This window comes from Topomyia yanbarensis, chromosome 1 (genome assembly GCF_030247195.1).
Source record: "Topomyia yanbarensis strain Yona2022 chromosome 1, ASM3024719v1, whole genome shotgun sequence".
NCBI lineage: Eukaryota > Metazoa > Arthropoda > Insecta > Diptera > Culicidae > Topomyia > Topomyia yanbarensis.
In genome coordinates, this window is record NC_080670.1 from 71116150 (window position 1) to 71128077 (window position 11928).

At 38.7% G+C, this 11928-nt stretch overlaps 1 protein-coding gene and 1 long non-coding RNA gene across 3 annotated transcripts; both read left to right on the plus strand.

Annotated features, from left to right (window-relative positions):
* Positions 1–1555: 1555 nt before the first annotated feature.
* On the plus strand, positions 1556–8289 carry LOC131677896 (uncharacterized). 2 transcript variants are annotated; one of them, XR_009303451.1, is made up of 5 exons: positions 1556–1852; positions 1911–1960; positions 7261–7343; positions 7612–7792; positions 7851–8289. It is a non-coding gene; the product is annotated as an uncharacterized LOC131677896 (long non-coding RNA). The 2 variants fall into 2 exon arrangements; XR_009303450.1 differs by having other exon boundaries at positions 1556–1960; positions 7851–8288.
* Positions 8290–10168: 1879 nt separating this feature from the next.
* On the plus strand, positions 10169–11401 carry LOC131677894 (protein SEC13 homolog). Its single transcript, XM_058957990.1, has one exon. The coding sequence runs from the start codon at positions 10336–10338 to the stop codon at positions 11314–11316; it is 981 nt and encodes a 326-aa protein (XP_058813973.1). The 5' UTR covers positions 10169–10335; the 3' UTR covers positions 11317–11401.
* The last annotated feature ends 527 nt before the right edge of the window (positions 11402–11928 follow it).

An 11928-nucleotide genomic window follows, 5' to 3' on the forward strand; every position in this document is an offset into this window, starting at 1 on the left:
GAGCGGTCTCTGCCAGAAAATTTGCTCACTGGGTAGGAACAAAGGCAATTTGCGAATGCGATTTAAAGTCAATTTCAATACTTAGACAAATTTTCTGGCTACTGAAATGGACTTGGTTGTTTTTCGCGTTTTTCAAACATGGCGGTTCATATTTTGCTTAAGCTTAAAATTGTTTTTTTTAACAATTGCCATGTTCTCGCTTGAATTTTGTTCGTTTCGTGCACTACATTAAGCCAACGAATGTGGGAAATTGTGGAATAGTAAGTATAGTAGAACAAGATCTCTGACCTAAAATCTTAATGAACGTCAGATTGTGGTATGTTTTGGCACAGAGAACAGACGTCCATCTTCAGCATTCAACTTGTGTAAAATCTCTAACGGTTTCGAAAGTAGTTTGGATATCTAAACCAGGTGCGCTACTGTCGTCATGTTTTTTCGTGGCTGAGTGCGACAGAATTGACAGCGGTTATTCCTCTACCCAGTCAAACTAGTCCGGAACCGATTCGGACTTCCAGCATGAATTCTAGCTCAAATGCGTCAACCGATAGAGTCGGAATCGATTGTTTTCTTTGAGCTAGGTTCCATGCAGAATCCATCCAGGATTTCGAACCGGTTCCGGAATCGATTTGACGGATAGTTGGGATAGGTTGGTGTGGCGGCGCTAGTGTTTTTAATATATTAATTCAAATGTTTACACACGTTTTTTTAAATATTTTTGTTCGATCATGGATGTCTGTTCTCTGTGGTTTTGGTGTGCACTATCAATTTCGCCATTGATTTTTCGTATAGTTTGGTGGTGTTTATGTGAGTAGGTAATGAATCCGAAAGTATTATTTATAATTTTCATATTAGGCAACTAAGGGCGATTAAATGGCCCTTTCCGTGGGCGATTTGGGGGTGATTTGAAGGCGAGTAGGGCGGCAAATCGCCCAGATGTTGCATTTGAAATAGCCCCCTAATTGCCAGCAAATTGCTGGCAATTTAAAGAGCAATTAGCACATCCGAGTTGGCAAATAGCCCTCCGTTAGCCAGCAACTTACCTTTTTTGACTGGGCTGACTGTTTTACTTCAAGCAAAAACAACATAGCTGGAATCAGCCGGAATTCCGGCTTATTTCCGACTAAGCTTTACTGGGTGGGTTTGTTTTTCACCCACCCAGTAAAATTCAGTCGGAAATGAACCGGAATTCTGGCTAGTTCTAGCGTGCACTCCGACTTCAGTGACAATCAATTCCCTCTAAGAACGGTTGGTTTCAAAATCGTCCAATGAAGGACGTTCGTTGGACCAATTTGGACAACGTCCAAATAACCGTTCAACAAACGTCCATCGTTGGACCCGTGTTGAACGATTTTGAAACAATTTTTTGGACGTCTTAGTGGGAGCCAGCATTTCGGCTCATTTTCCGGCTGAACTTTACAAGGATAGATGGCCATTTATTTTTGTGTAATTTTGAACGAACGTGTAGTCATCCCTCCCAGTTAAGCTCAGCCGGAAATGAACCGGAATTCTGGCTGGTTCCAGTTCGTACTCCGGCTCCAGTGACACAACCGATTCTACACTGAAAATCAAAGTTACCTATTTTTTGGGTTAAATTTGCTCACTGGAAAGTTTATACATGGGCAACCCAAAATTAGGTAGAAATTTGAACATGGCGATTACCCATAATTTGAGTTGCTCGCTGTGAACTTCGTGTTGGGTAGGAATTGAATAATGACGTCTACTCAAATTCAAGTTCATCGCTTTGTACTTATATTTTGGGTAGTCCATTTCAAACAAAGTAGTAGGTAATGTTTTTGACAGCCATTGTTATTGTTGTGAATCAAATTGCATGAAGTGGCTCTGGAAAAGAATGGTAATTATAATGCATAATGCAATAATTTCAATTAAAATTAATGATTAATTTATTTCAGCCTAGAAACTTAGGATAAAGCAATTAGCGCTGGATCTAAAACATGAGTCGGTGAGTACTGAAACGTTGTTTATTTTTTGCTTGTGGGTTCATGTTGAGTTGCTCATAGTACTTAAATAGCGGCCACCGCATCATTCCGAAACCCGATCGGACCTCGAAAGACACATTGAACTCATGATGGGACGTTGATGATTCATATTTTTTGGAAATGTCTGAAATGCATATCGCTAGAGTTAAAATAGAATATAACTACTAGAGGGTAATGGCAGCGGCTAGCGGTGATTAAATATTTTCTCGTTCTTACATATGATGGGCCCATTAGATTGACATTTGTTGCCCTTGACACACGCAGGTTAAAGTAATGAGTAACAATAGCAGCTACAAAGCGATACAGTTTGGCAATTATATGCCAAATGTTCCAGGCTGCAACAATTCTAATTCGAGTCTATTGATCAAAAGCAGGCAAAAACCTCAAGCGGTGTGAATTTAGTAAACGGGGTAATTCTAAAAGATGCGACGAAATGTTGAATGATAAAAGGTCGAATATAGCAAATGATTGAAAATAACAAAGGTTCCAATGTTACTAAAGGTTTAATGAAACAAAAGTTTAAAATTTAAAAAACAGAATAATGTATTCTCACCGTTATGATGCGTCACCTCGCCTAGTTTGGTGAGGTGAGAGCGAAAAAGCGATCACCGCTGTCACTTAGGTGACTATAGTCACCCAAGGTGACAGAAGTCACCTGGCAGAGCGATTCCAATAATCATTTTGAGTGACGACGGTCACCGTAAGATGGGAAAAAGTGACTAAATGCACGAAAAAGAATTATCTATGTTTAATTCCACAAATTATTTCTTCACTTTTAATCAAGATAAAATTTTCATTTTAAATCAAGGAATTTATTAAACTAAAATGGATTTTTGGGTTGGATCAACCAAAATATCTATTACATTAATCTTACAGGTTTTGTTATCTGTGTTTTTCGAAGATCAACCAAATTATTGTTTATTTCAAATAAATCAGTGATTGAAGCATAAACATGCGTCTGATTGATTCCAAAAGTCTTCCTGTATTAGTTCGACAATCCTTGCTGGATTGAAACAAAGAGATAAAAGTTTGTTCTAACTAATAAGAACATTGTTTACACGTGCGACAAACAATCGAATTCTGAAGCGATCGAAAGTAATTTGTTTTTGATGCGTTACATCGAAAACAAAATCCTAAAGAAAATATACTCTCCAGCGATTTGTTGGATTCAATAGCAACAAAGGTCAAGTTGGCATTACTGCCGGATTCGTTGAGTCGTTCGAAGTCGATATCAAGCGAGCATTTGACCGAGGAACTAACTGAGCAAAAGCATCCCGCGGAAGTAATGGTCTTACGCGAGTAGGCCGTCGCTATGCCGAAGGTTCTAAACATAACAAAATTCTTCAGTGGTAAGTTACTTATCATTTAGTCTTGCGCAATGAGTTGAGAACAATTTATTCATTTGAAGGTACAACGAATGCTACGAAAAATCTGCTGTTGGATTTTTCGACGCGTCAAAGAATAGAACAGAGACGATCGCATCCATAGAGTCTTGCTTGCTTTCAACTTCATTTTATAGAATAACTCTGCAGAAGACACAGTTCTAGTAGTACGAGATATTCGTCAGGCTACAGCGACAGTGGCGATGTTTTTTCACGCTTAAATAGTCCTTATAGATGCTACTGAAATTGGCCCAGAATAAGTGAATTCTGCAGATGAACAGTAGACACTCGATAGTGTCACGGAAAATATACCGATTGTTACTACTGAAGTTGATGCGAATGTACCAGGTGAAGGAGCGATGGTTGAAATTATATACCCTGCAACAAATATAATTACATTTTGCAACAAAATTGGTGTTGACTCAACATTTCAAAACCATTATTTTGAACGTTTCTTATATTTAAAACAACGAAATGTACAATTTGAATTGATAAAATAGTTTTTTTTTCATTTCAATGTTTGATATGTATTGATACAAATATTTGTATTGTTTAAAGCAACCAAACGGACTTATTGAAACAACAAATTTGTATTTTTGTTTCGATTGTTGTTATGATGAGATCAATAAAACATTTTTTTGATTCAACTTTTTTTCATGTTTGAACCAATAAATTATTCAGAGTTATTTCAACAATTGTTTTATTTAAATTAACAAACATTTTTTATTGAACACTGAACAATTTGATTAATTTGTTGCTTTAACCCTCATTTTATTCGACTTTAATAATTATTTTTCTGCGTGTGCTCACCTAAAAAATGTAGGTGATTAGAACCAAAAAGTGTTGCGTTTACTTTCAGATTTTTCTTTTAATTTTCGGGTAACATTTCCTTTTGGATAATGGCAGTTGGGAAGTTTCTGAATGACGTAAATTGAAGATAGGCGTTTTTTGAAATTCAAGAAGGCGGCTTATGGTTACAACCAAACACTTAAAACCACCGCTAATATAGGTGCCATTTGAAAGGTAGTGTTTATTAGAAGGCAAAAAATGATGATTGGAGCCATTTAAAAATCCAAGATGGTGGATTCCGATTATCACAAAACACTGAAAACCACCATCAGCATGGGTGTCATTTGCAAGGTAGTAATTAGTAGATGGCAAAAATTGATAATAGGGATCTTTAGGGGTGTGCGGGTTAAGGCATTTTCTGATGCATATTAGTACCGTGAGTTAATATCTCAGTCCTTTTTCAATTTTAGGCCCAAAACTATTGAAAAAACATGTTTTAGTTTGTTTCCTTTTACGACAATAACACATCCAAACCCATGCGACTTGCACAGCTCTATAGGTTGCCTTATCAGATCTACCATAGTTTGCAGATGAAACTTGGGATGGCAGGCTGCTAGCTGATTGCAAAAGTACCAGATCATAGACTTTTCTACGGCTCATGTACGTAGACGTCACATGACACAAATACTACTTCACAAGCTGGTGGAAAATAGTAAACAAAGACGGCAAAAGTAAATGGGATTGTTTTCAACCAGTAAGCTGCCCTGGTGTTCGTGAGACTGGCCGACAAGAACTCAATGCCGTGTGGGGTGCTGACCCGGTTGACAATGAGGCGAACGAAATATTTGCAGATACGTCATTTAGTAGAACAACTGTCAGTTTGTTGGTTGAATTTAATTTGGTTTTTTTAAATTTAAAAATCAGAAAAGAATAATTAAGGTTTAAGAATGATATGAGTGTACTCGTGAGGACACCCGCTATCAGTACATATGAAACACTGACATAATTTTTCCAAATTAAAGATCCCGATTGGCGCCATTTTGAGTTCCATGATGGCGACTTCCGGTTACTACAAAATATTGAAAACCATCATCAATATGGGTGTCAATTAAAATGTAGTGTTTAGTAGAAGGCAAAAATTAATGATTGGTGCCTTTCCGAAATCCAAGATGGCGGCTTCCGGTTGCCACAAAACACTGAAAATCACACCCAAAATGGTAGGTAGTTATTAGAAGAAGGCGAAAATTGATGATTGGTTCCATTTGGAAAACCAAGATGGCCGCTTTCGGTTATCACAAAACACCGTAAACCACCATCAATATGGGTGTCATTGGAAAGGTAGTAATTAGTAGAAGGCGAAAATTGACGATTGGAGCCATTTGAAATCCAAGATGGCGGCGTTCGGTTACCACAAAACATCAAAAACCATTATCAATATGGTTGTGATTTGAAAGGTATTGATTAGTAGAAGCCAAAAATCGACGATTGGCGCCATTTTGAAATCTAAGACGATTGACTTGGTTTGTTTGATAGAGCCCATCAAACAAATTTTCATGCAAGAGGTGACAGAATGGGGTCAATGCACTTAAAAAATCGGGGGTAGACTGAATCAGGCACAGACAATATCGGTGGCTGATAATATCGGATCTTCCCTATATTTCTAAGTACTTCGATAGTACCATTAAAAATAACTATGTTTCTAGAATCATCCATTTCGTAAACTAGCATTCGGTGAAATGGAAATCATCGTACTGACGCTCTTCCTTTTTTCAAATCATCTATCTATTGCTTTTAACCCTTTCATTCCCAAAGTTTTTCTTGTGCATGTAGGGTTTCAAAACTATTTTTTCTTGAAAACAGTGATGTTAAGAAACACGAATTCTTTTTTCATAAAGATAGGAGCTTCCCTCGCAGCACTAGAAGCTGCTCAATTTCTACCTTCTAATGGTCAATACAATTCCCCTAGAATATTCGATTTGAAACAGATTTTGCTTAGTGACCGCACCCCACAACCCATAACTCTGGAATCGGAAATCGGATCGAGATGAAATTTAATAGCCATTTAAGGGGATAAAACACCTTTCATTTGAGACCAAGTTTGGTCGAATCTCCGAAAAACCAATGAGACTGTAACTCTTAATTTGGATACTTCCGCCGGGGCTTCCGGAACCGACGATGGTGGCCAATGTGACCAAAGAGACTTTGAATGGCTGTTAGTGACCTAGTACTACAAATCTAAGTAGATGTGGCACCAGTTTGAAAAAGTTTTCACCTTTATACATTCATTACAGAATTTTTTAAAATCAACATTTTCTGCGTGATCGTACTCTTCACTCTGTAACTCCGGAACCGGAAGTCAGATCCATTATAAATTCAATAGCAGCCTACAGGATACACGTTTCATTTGAGACTAAGTTTATGAAAATCGGTTCAGCCATCTCTGAGAAAAGTGAGTGAGATTGTGGTCACATACACACAGAGAATTGACGGACTGAATCGAATGGTATATGTCACTCGAGCCTCCGGGTCTCCGTTGAAAAGACGGTTTTCAGAGCAGTTTTTCTATTGAGAAAGGCAAAACGTAAATCGTACGAACAAGTTATAGCAAATAGTGATACATTTAACACTTTTATAATGAGTGGCTCATGTCCCTTCAGATTTGACCGCACTTACCGCTTGATGACGTCCCAGTTTGATATTTCTTTTGAGTGGTTTGAGAAAACTGAGAAAACGAAAATCGTCAACGCAGGCCTGGATACGGTTAAAGAAATATAAACAAATTTTGGTAGCCTCGCATCGTTTTCCGGAGCAGTTGGATAGGTAAGGATATTTATTATTTTAAATCTAGTCCTGTAATTTAATTCTATTAATCGAATCGTATATTTAAAGCATTGTCATCAATACCCCCAGGGTTGCAAAATTGATTCGGTTCTGTGACTCCGAATCTAAAGAATATGGCGTGCGACATCGAAGAATTTATTCCGTGCATTTTAGGTCGTCTTGTTTCAAACACCTATTAAATCTATCTAAAGGGAAAATGTTGCAAAATTACACAAACTAAAAAGTAAAAATTGACGCGTTTCGTTTTGCAGATGATGATCGAGTTGCACTTTTTGTTGCCAACGAACGGAAAACAAATAAATAATTGAAGAAATTTTTCTCCTCAAAATATTTGGTAAGTAAATAAGAACAGTTTTGCATGTAATATAAGTTGTTATCAAGGGCGTGGAAACGACATTTATTCACTATTACTTGTGGTTATACTGGAAGATAAACTAATGGCGTTTTCGTTTTTGACTCTGCACTACACCAGTGTAGTCGGTGCTACACTCATTCAAACCTGAGTGTAATCAGTCTATCTCTTTTTTTGCACTACACCTGTGTAGCACCAAGAACAAACGAAAGCGCCATAAGACTAATTTAATTTCTACCACTTTTTATAGATTATTTCTGCTGCCTCTGCACTCCTTGCTGTCGTTCGATTCCGTTCACGTGGCTTCGACGTGCTGCCTCGAGGATCGGCAACTCGTTGGTAGCGAGCCGCGTGGCTTGTTTCGATATTCCACCTGTTGCTATGGGCCTTGGTTGCCTCTAGATGACCTCGCATCTGCGTGGTGACTTCAGGTATGGTTAAGATGATCGGTTGTGGTATAACGTATATATAATAACATTTTTTTTTCAGGAAACTATTCAGTCATGTCAAACTGAGGCTTCCAATAGTCAACACCGGTGAAACAACGTCATCTCGGTTATTGACTTCAGATACATCGAGCAATACGGAACATTTGAACAAGACTGTAGCTTACCCGAGCTCCGAGCCACTACAATTCCATTTGACTTCAGTCATACCGGCTGGAATATAATATAGAATTCTGGCTGTCTAAGAGACAAGTATTTTAATTGTGCATTCATTTTTATTTGTTTTTTGTTGATGATTAATTCATTTCAAATATATTTGTAGTTGGAACTGTGGCCACATTTGCAATTATGGTGCCACTGACATATGAGCAAGCGTATGGGGGATAGACCACTAGTGAATAATTGTTCTTAAACCTGAGGGGTAACCACCCATATTGATGGTGGTTTTAAGTGTTTTGTTACCAGCCACCATCTTGGATTTCAAAATGGCGCCAATCATCAATTTTCACTTTCTACTAATTACTACCTTTCAAATGACCCTCATATTGATGGTGGTTTTCAGTGTTTTGTGGTAACCGGAAGGCGCCATCTTGGATTTCAAAATGGCACCAATCATCGATTTTTATCTTCTACTAATTACTACCTTTCAAATGACACCCATATTGATGGTGATTTTTAGTGTTTTGTGGTAACCGGAAACCGCCATCTTGGATTTCAAAATGGCACCAATCATCAATCTTTGCCTCCTACTAATTACTAACTTTCAAACGACACCCATATTGATGACGGTTTTCAGAGTTTTATGGTAACAGGAAGCCGCCATCTTGTATTTCAAAATGGTGGCAATCATCAATTTTCGCCTTCTAACAATTACTACCTTTCAAGTGACCCTCATATTTATGGTGGTTTTCAGTATTTTGTGGTAACTGGAAGCCGCCATCTTGGATTTCAAAATGGCACCAATCATCGATTTTTATCTTCTACTAATTACTACTTTTCAAATGACCCTCATATTGATGGTGGTTTTCAGTGTTGTGGTAACCGGAAGGCGCCATCTTGGATTTCAAAATGGCACCAATCATCGATTTTCATCTTCTACTAATTACTACCTTTCAAATGACACCCATATTGACGGTGATTTCTAGTGTTTTGTGGTTACCGGAAACCGCCATCTTGGATTTCAAAATGGCACCAATCATCAATTTTTGCCTTCTACTAATTACTAACTTTCAAATGACACCCATATTTATGGTGGTTTTAAGTGTTTTGTGGTAACGGGAAGCCGCCATCTTGGATTTCAAAATGGCGCCAATCATCAATTTTCGCCTTCTACTAATTACTACCTTTCAAACGACACCCATATTGATGGTGATTTTTAGTGTTTTATGGTAACCGGAAGCCATCATCAATTTTCGTCTTCTAACAATTACTACCTTTCAAATGACCCCCATATTGATGGTGGTTTTCAGTGTTTTGTGGTAACCGGAAGCCGCCATTTTGGATTTCATAATGGCACCAATCATCAATGTTTGCCTTCAACTAATCAATACCTTTCAAATGACACCAATATTTATGGTAGTTTCAAGTGTTTTGTGATAACCGGAAGCCGCCATTTTGGATTTCAAAATGGCACCAATCATCAATTTTCGCCTTCAACTAATCAATACCTTTCAAATGACACCCATATTTATGGTAGTTTCAAGTGTTTTGTGGTAACCGAAAGCCGCCATCTTGAATTTCAAAATGGCGCCAATCATCAATTTACAGCTTCTACGAATGGCTACTTTTCAAATGATACCCATATTGATGGTTGTTCTTAGTGCGAATGCCAAGCATCCATATAATATATATTGGAAGCCTATATTTTGGGTTATCCGAACGTTACAGAAATTTTGGGTTATCCGCTCGTTATAAATTTTGGGTTATGCGCTCAGTACTCAAACTTTGGGTTATCCGCTCTTTACTCAAATTTTGGGTTATCCGCTCAGTACTCAAATTTTCGGTTATCCGCTCAGTACTCAAATTTTGGGTTATCCGCTCAGTACTCAAATGTTGGGTTATCCGCGCGTTACTCAAATGTTTGGTTATCCGCTCGTTACTCAAATTTTGGATTATTTCATCGTTACTTAAACTTTGGGTTACCCGCTCTGTACCCAACGCTTGGGTTATCTGTAACCCAAACTTTGGGTAGTCCTCACACTACCCAAAATTTAAGTTCAAAGCTTGTTACCCAAAAGTGAGGAGATGCACTTTAGTCCATTTTGGGTAGGATTCTACCCAAAATTAGGTAACGGCCGGTAAGCGTGTAGTTAGAATCGGTTGTGTCACTGGAGCCCGTGGACGAACTGGAACCAGCCAGAATTCCAGTTCATTTCCGGCTGAACTTTACTGGGCTGGAGTGGAGTTTTTCTTCCACGTCAAATCAAAATATTTGCTACTTTGTCGAGCTTCGCAGTATTGAATTATTCTTGCTACGAGGCATTTTGGAAGAATAAGTTACTTTATAATTGTTCCATCTGGAGTAGAAAATGGTCTCTGTGGTGAATACCATTGATACTGGCCATGAAGATATGATCCATGGTGCTGAAGTGGACTACTACGGTTTACGGTTGGCAACCTGCTCATCGGACAACTCGGTGAAAATATTCGATATAAAAAGTGGAGCTCAAACACTTGCGGCAGACTTGAAGGGTCACGGTGGGCCAGTTTGGCAAGTGGCCTGGGCTCATCCTCGTTATGGTAACATTATTGCGTCGTGCTCATACGATCGTAAGGTTATCATTTGGAAGGAAGCCGGACCTGGTGATTGGAGCAAATGGTTTGAATATAGCAATCATGATTCTTCTGTTAATTCTGTTGCTTGGGCTCCGGCGGAATATGGACTGATCTTAGCTTGTGGAAGTTCGGACGGGTCAGTTTCCGTTTTAACTGCCAATGTAGAAGCAGGCACTTGGGATTCCAAAAAAATAGCTAACGCTCATAGCATCGGTTGCAACACAGTTAGTTGGTGTCCCGCAACAGTTCCGGAGCCTGCCTTTGATCAAAGACAGGGTAAATCAAGCCTTATCGTGAAGCGCCTTGTGACGGGAGGTTGCGACAATTCTGTTAAAATATGGAAGGAAGAGGGTGATCGCTGGGAGGAAGACGCACGACTTGAACTACATTCAGATTGGGTGCGTGATGTAGCCTGGGCTCCTAATGTTGGACTTCCTCGGCATCAAATCGCAAGTTGTTCCCAGGATCGAAGAGTTGTTATCTGGACCAGTGATGATTTACAGAATTGGCAGTCAACAATTTTGAATAATTTTGATGATGTCGTGTGGAACGTTAGCTGGTCACTGACGGGTAACATTTTAGCTGTATCAGGGGGAGATAACAAGATCAGTTTGTGGCGTGAGAGTAACGAAGGACAGTGGATCTGCATCAGTGAAGATACAAATTCAGTTAGCCAAACGCATCAACAGAACGCCACACAGAATAGTTTTGTCCCGGAACAGCGGACACTGTAGGTGAATGTCATGGTTATACTAAATTGTTTTTCATGTTACTTTCAATAAAAACAAATACTGATAATAAACTACTAATAACTGCAAACATGGTTGTAATTCTATTTGATACTAGGCACAGAAACTATCTGTACAGGGAATAGCTTAAGAAACATGCATTTTTTTTTGAATATTAATTAAAAGTTCATCTTTATTTTGTTCCCTCCGTACACGAATCAAACACTGCATACTCAAATTTCATTTGACTATGTATTGGAAGAAAACTGCACATAAAACACACTAAAAAATCGTACAGATTCTGTTACTATCCAAAACACGGAACTCAGTATCGTGTGGTCAAGGTGCTTAGAGTGATTTGAAAGATGCTACTTGACTCGACGGTAGGGTGACCATATCAGACGAGTAAAAAACCAGGACAGTCGAAAGGGTACTGATTCCCCCGTTACCTCTCAATCGACATTGCCTTTTCCGCATGTATTCGGCAGTTAAAAAGTTCTGGGGTCTGGCAGGCAGAGCTTTAAAAGTAAAAAAGTTATGGGAGTCTGGAAGGAAGAGCTCTGCCAGAAAGTCTTTCATCGGAATTTCACAGTGGCAGTTCTTGCTACACCACCATAA

Excerpts from the sequence above, each read along its gene's own strand:
- LOC131677894 (XM_058957990.1), top strand. The coding sequence starts at position 10,336 with ATGGTCTCTGTGGTGAATACCATTGATACTGGCCATGAAGATATGATC.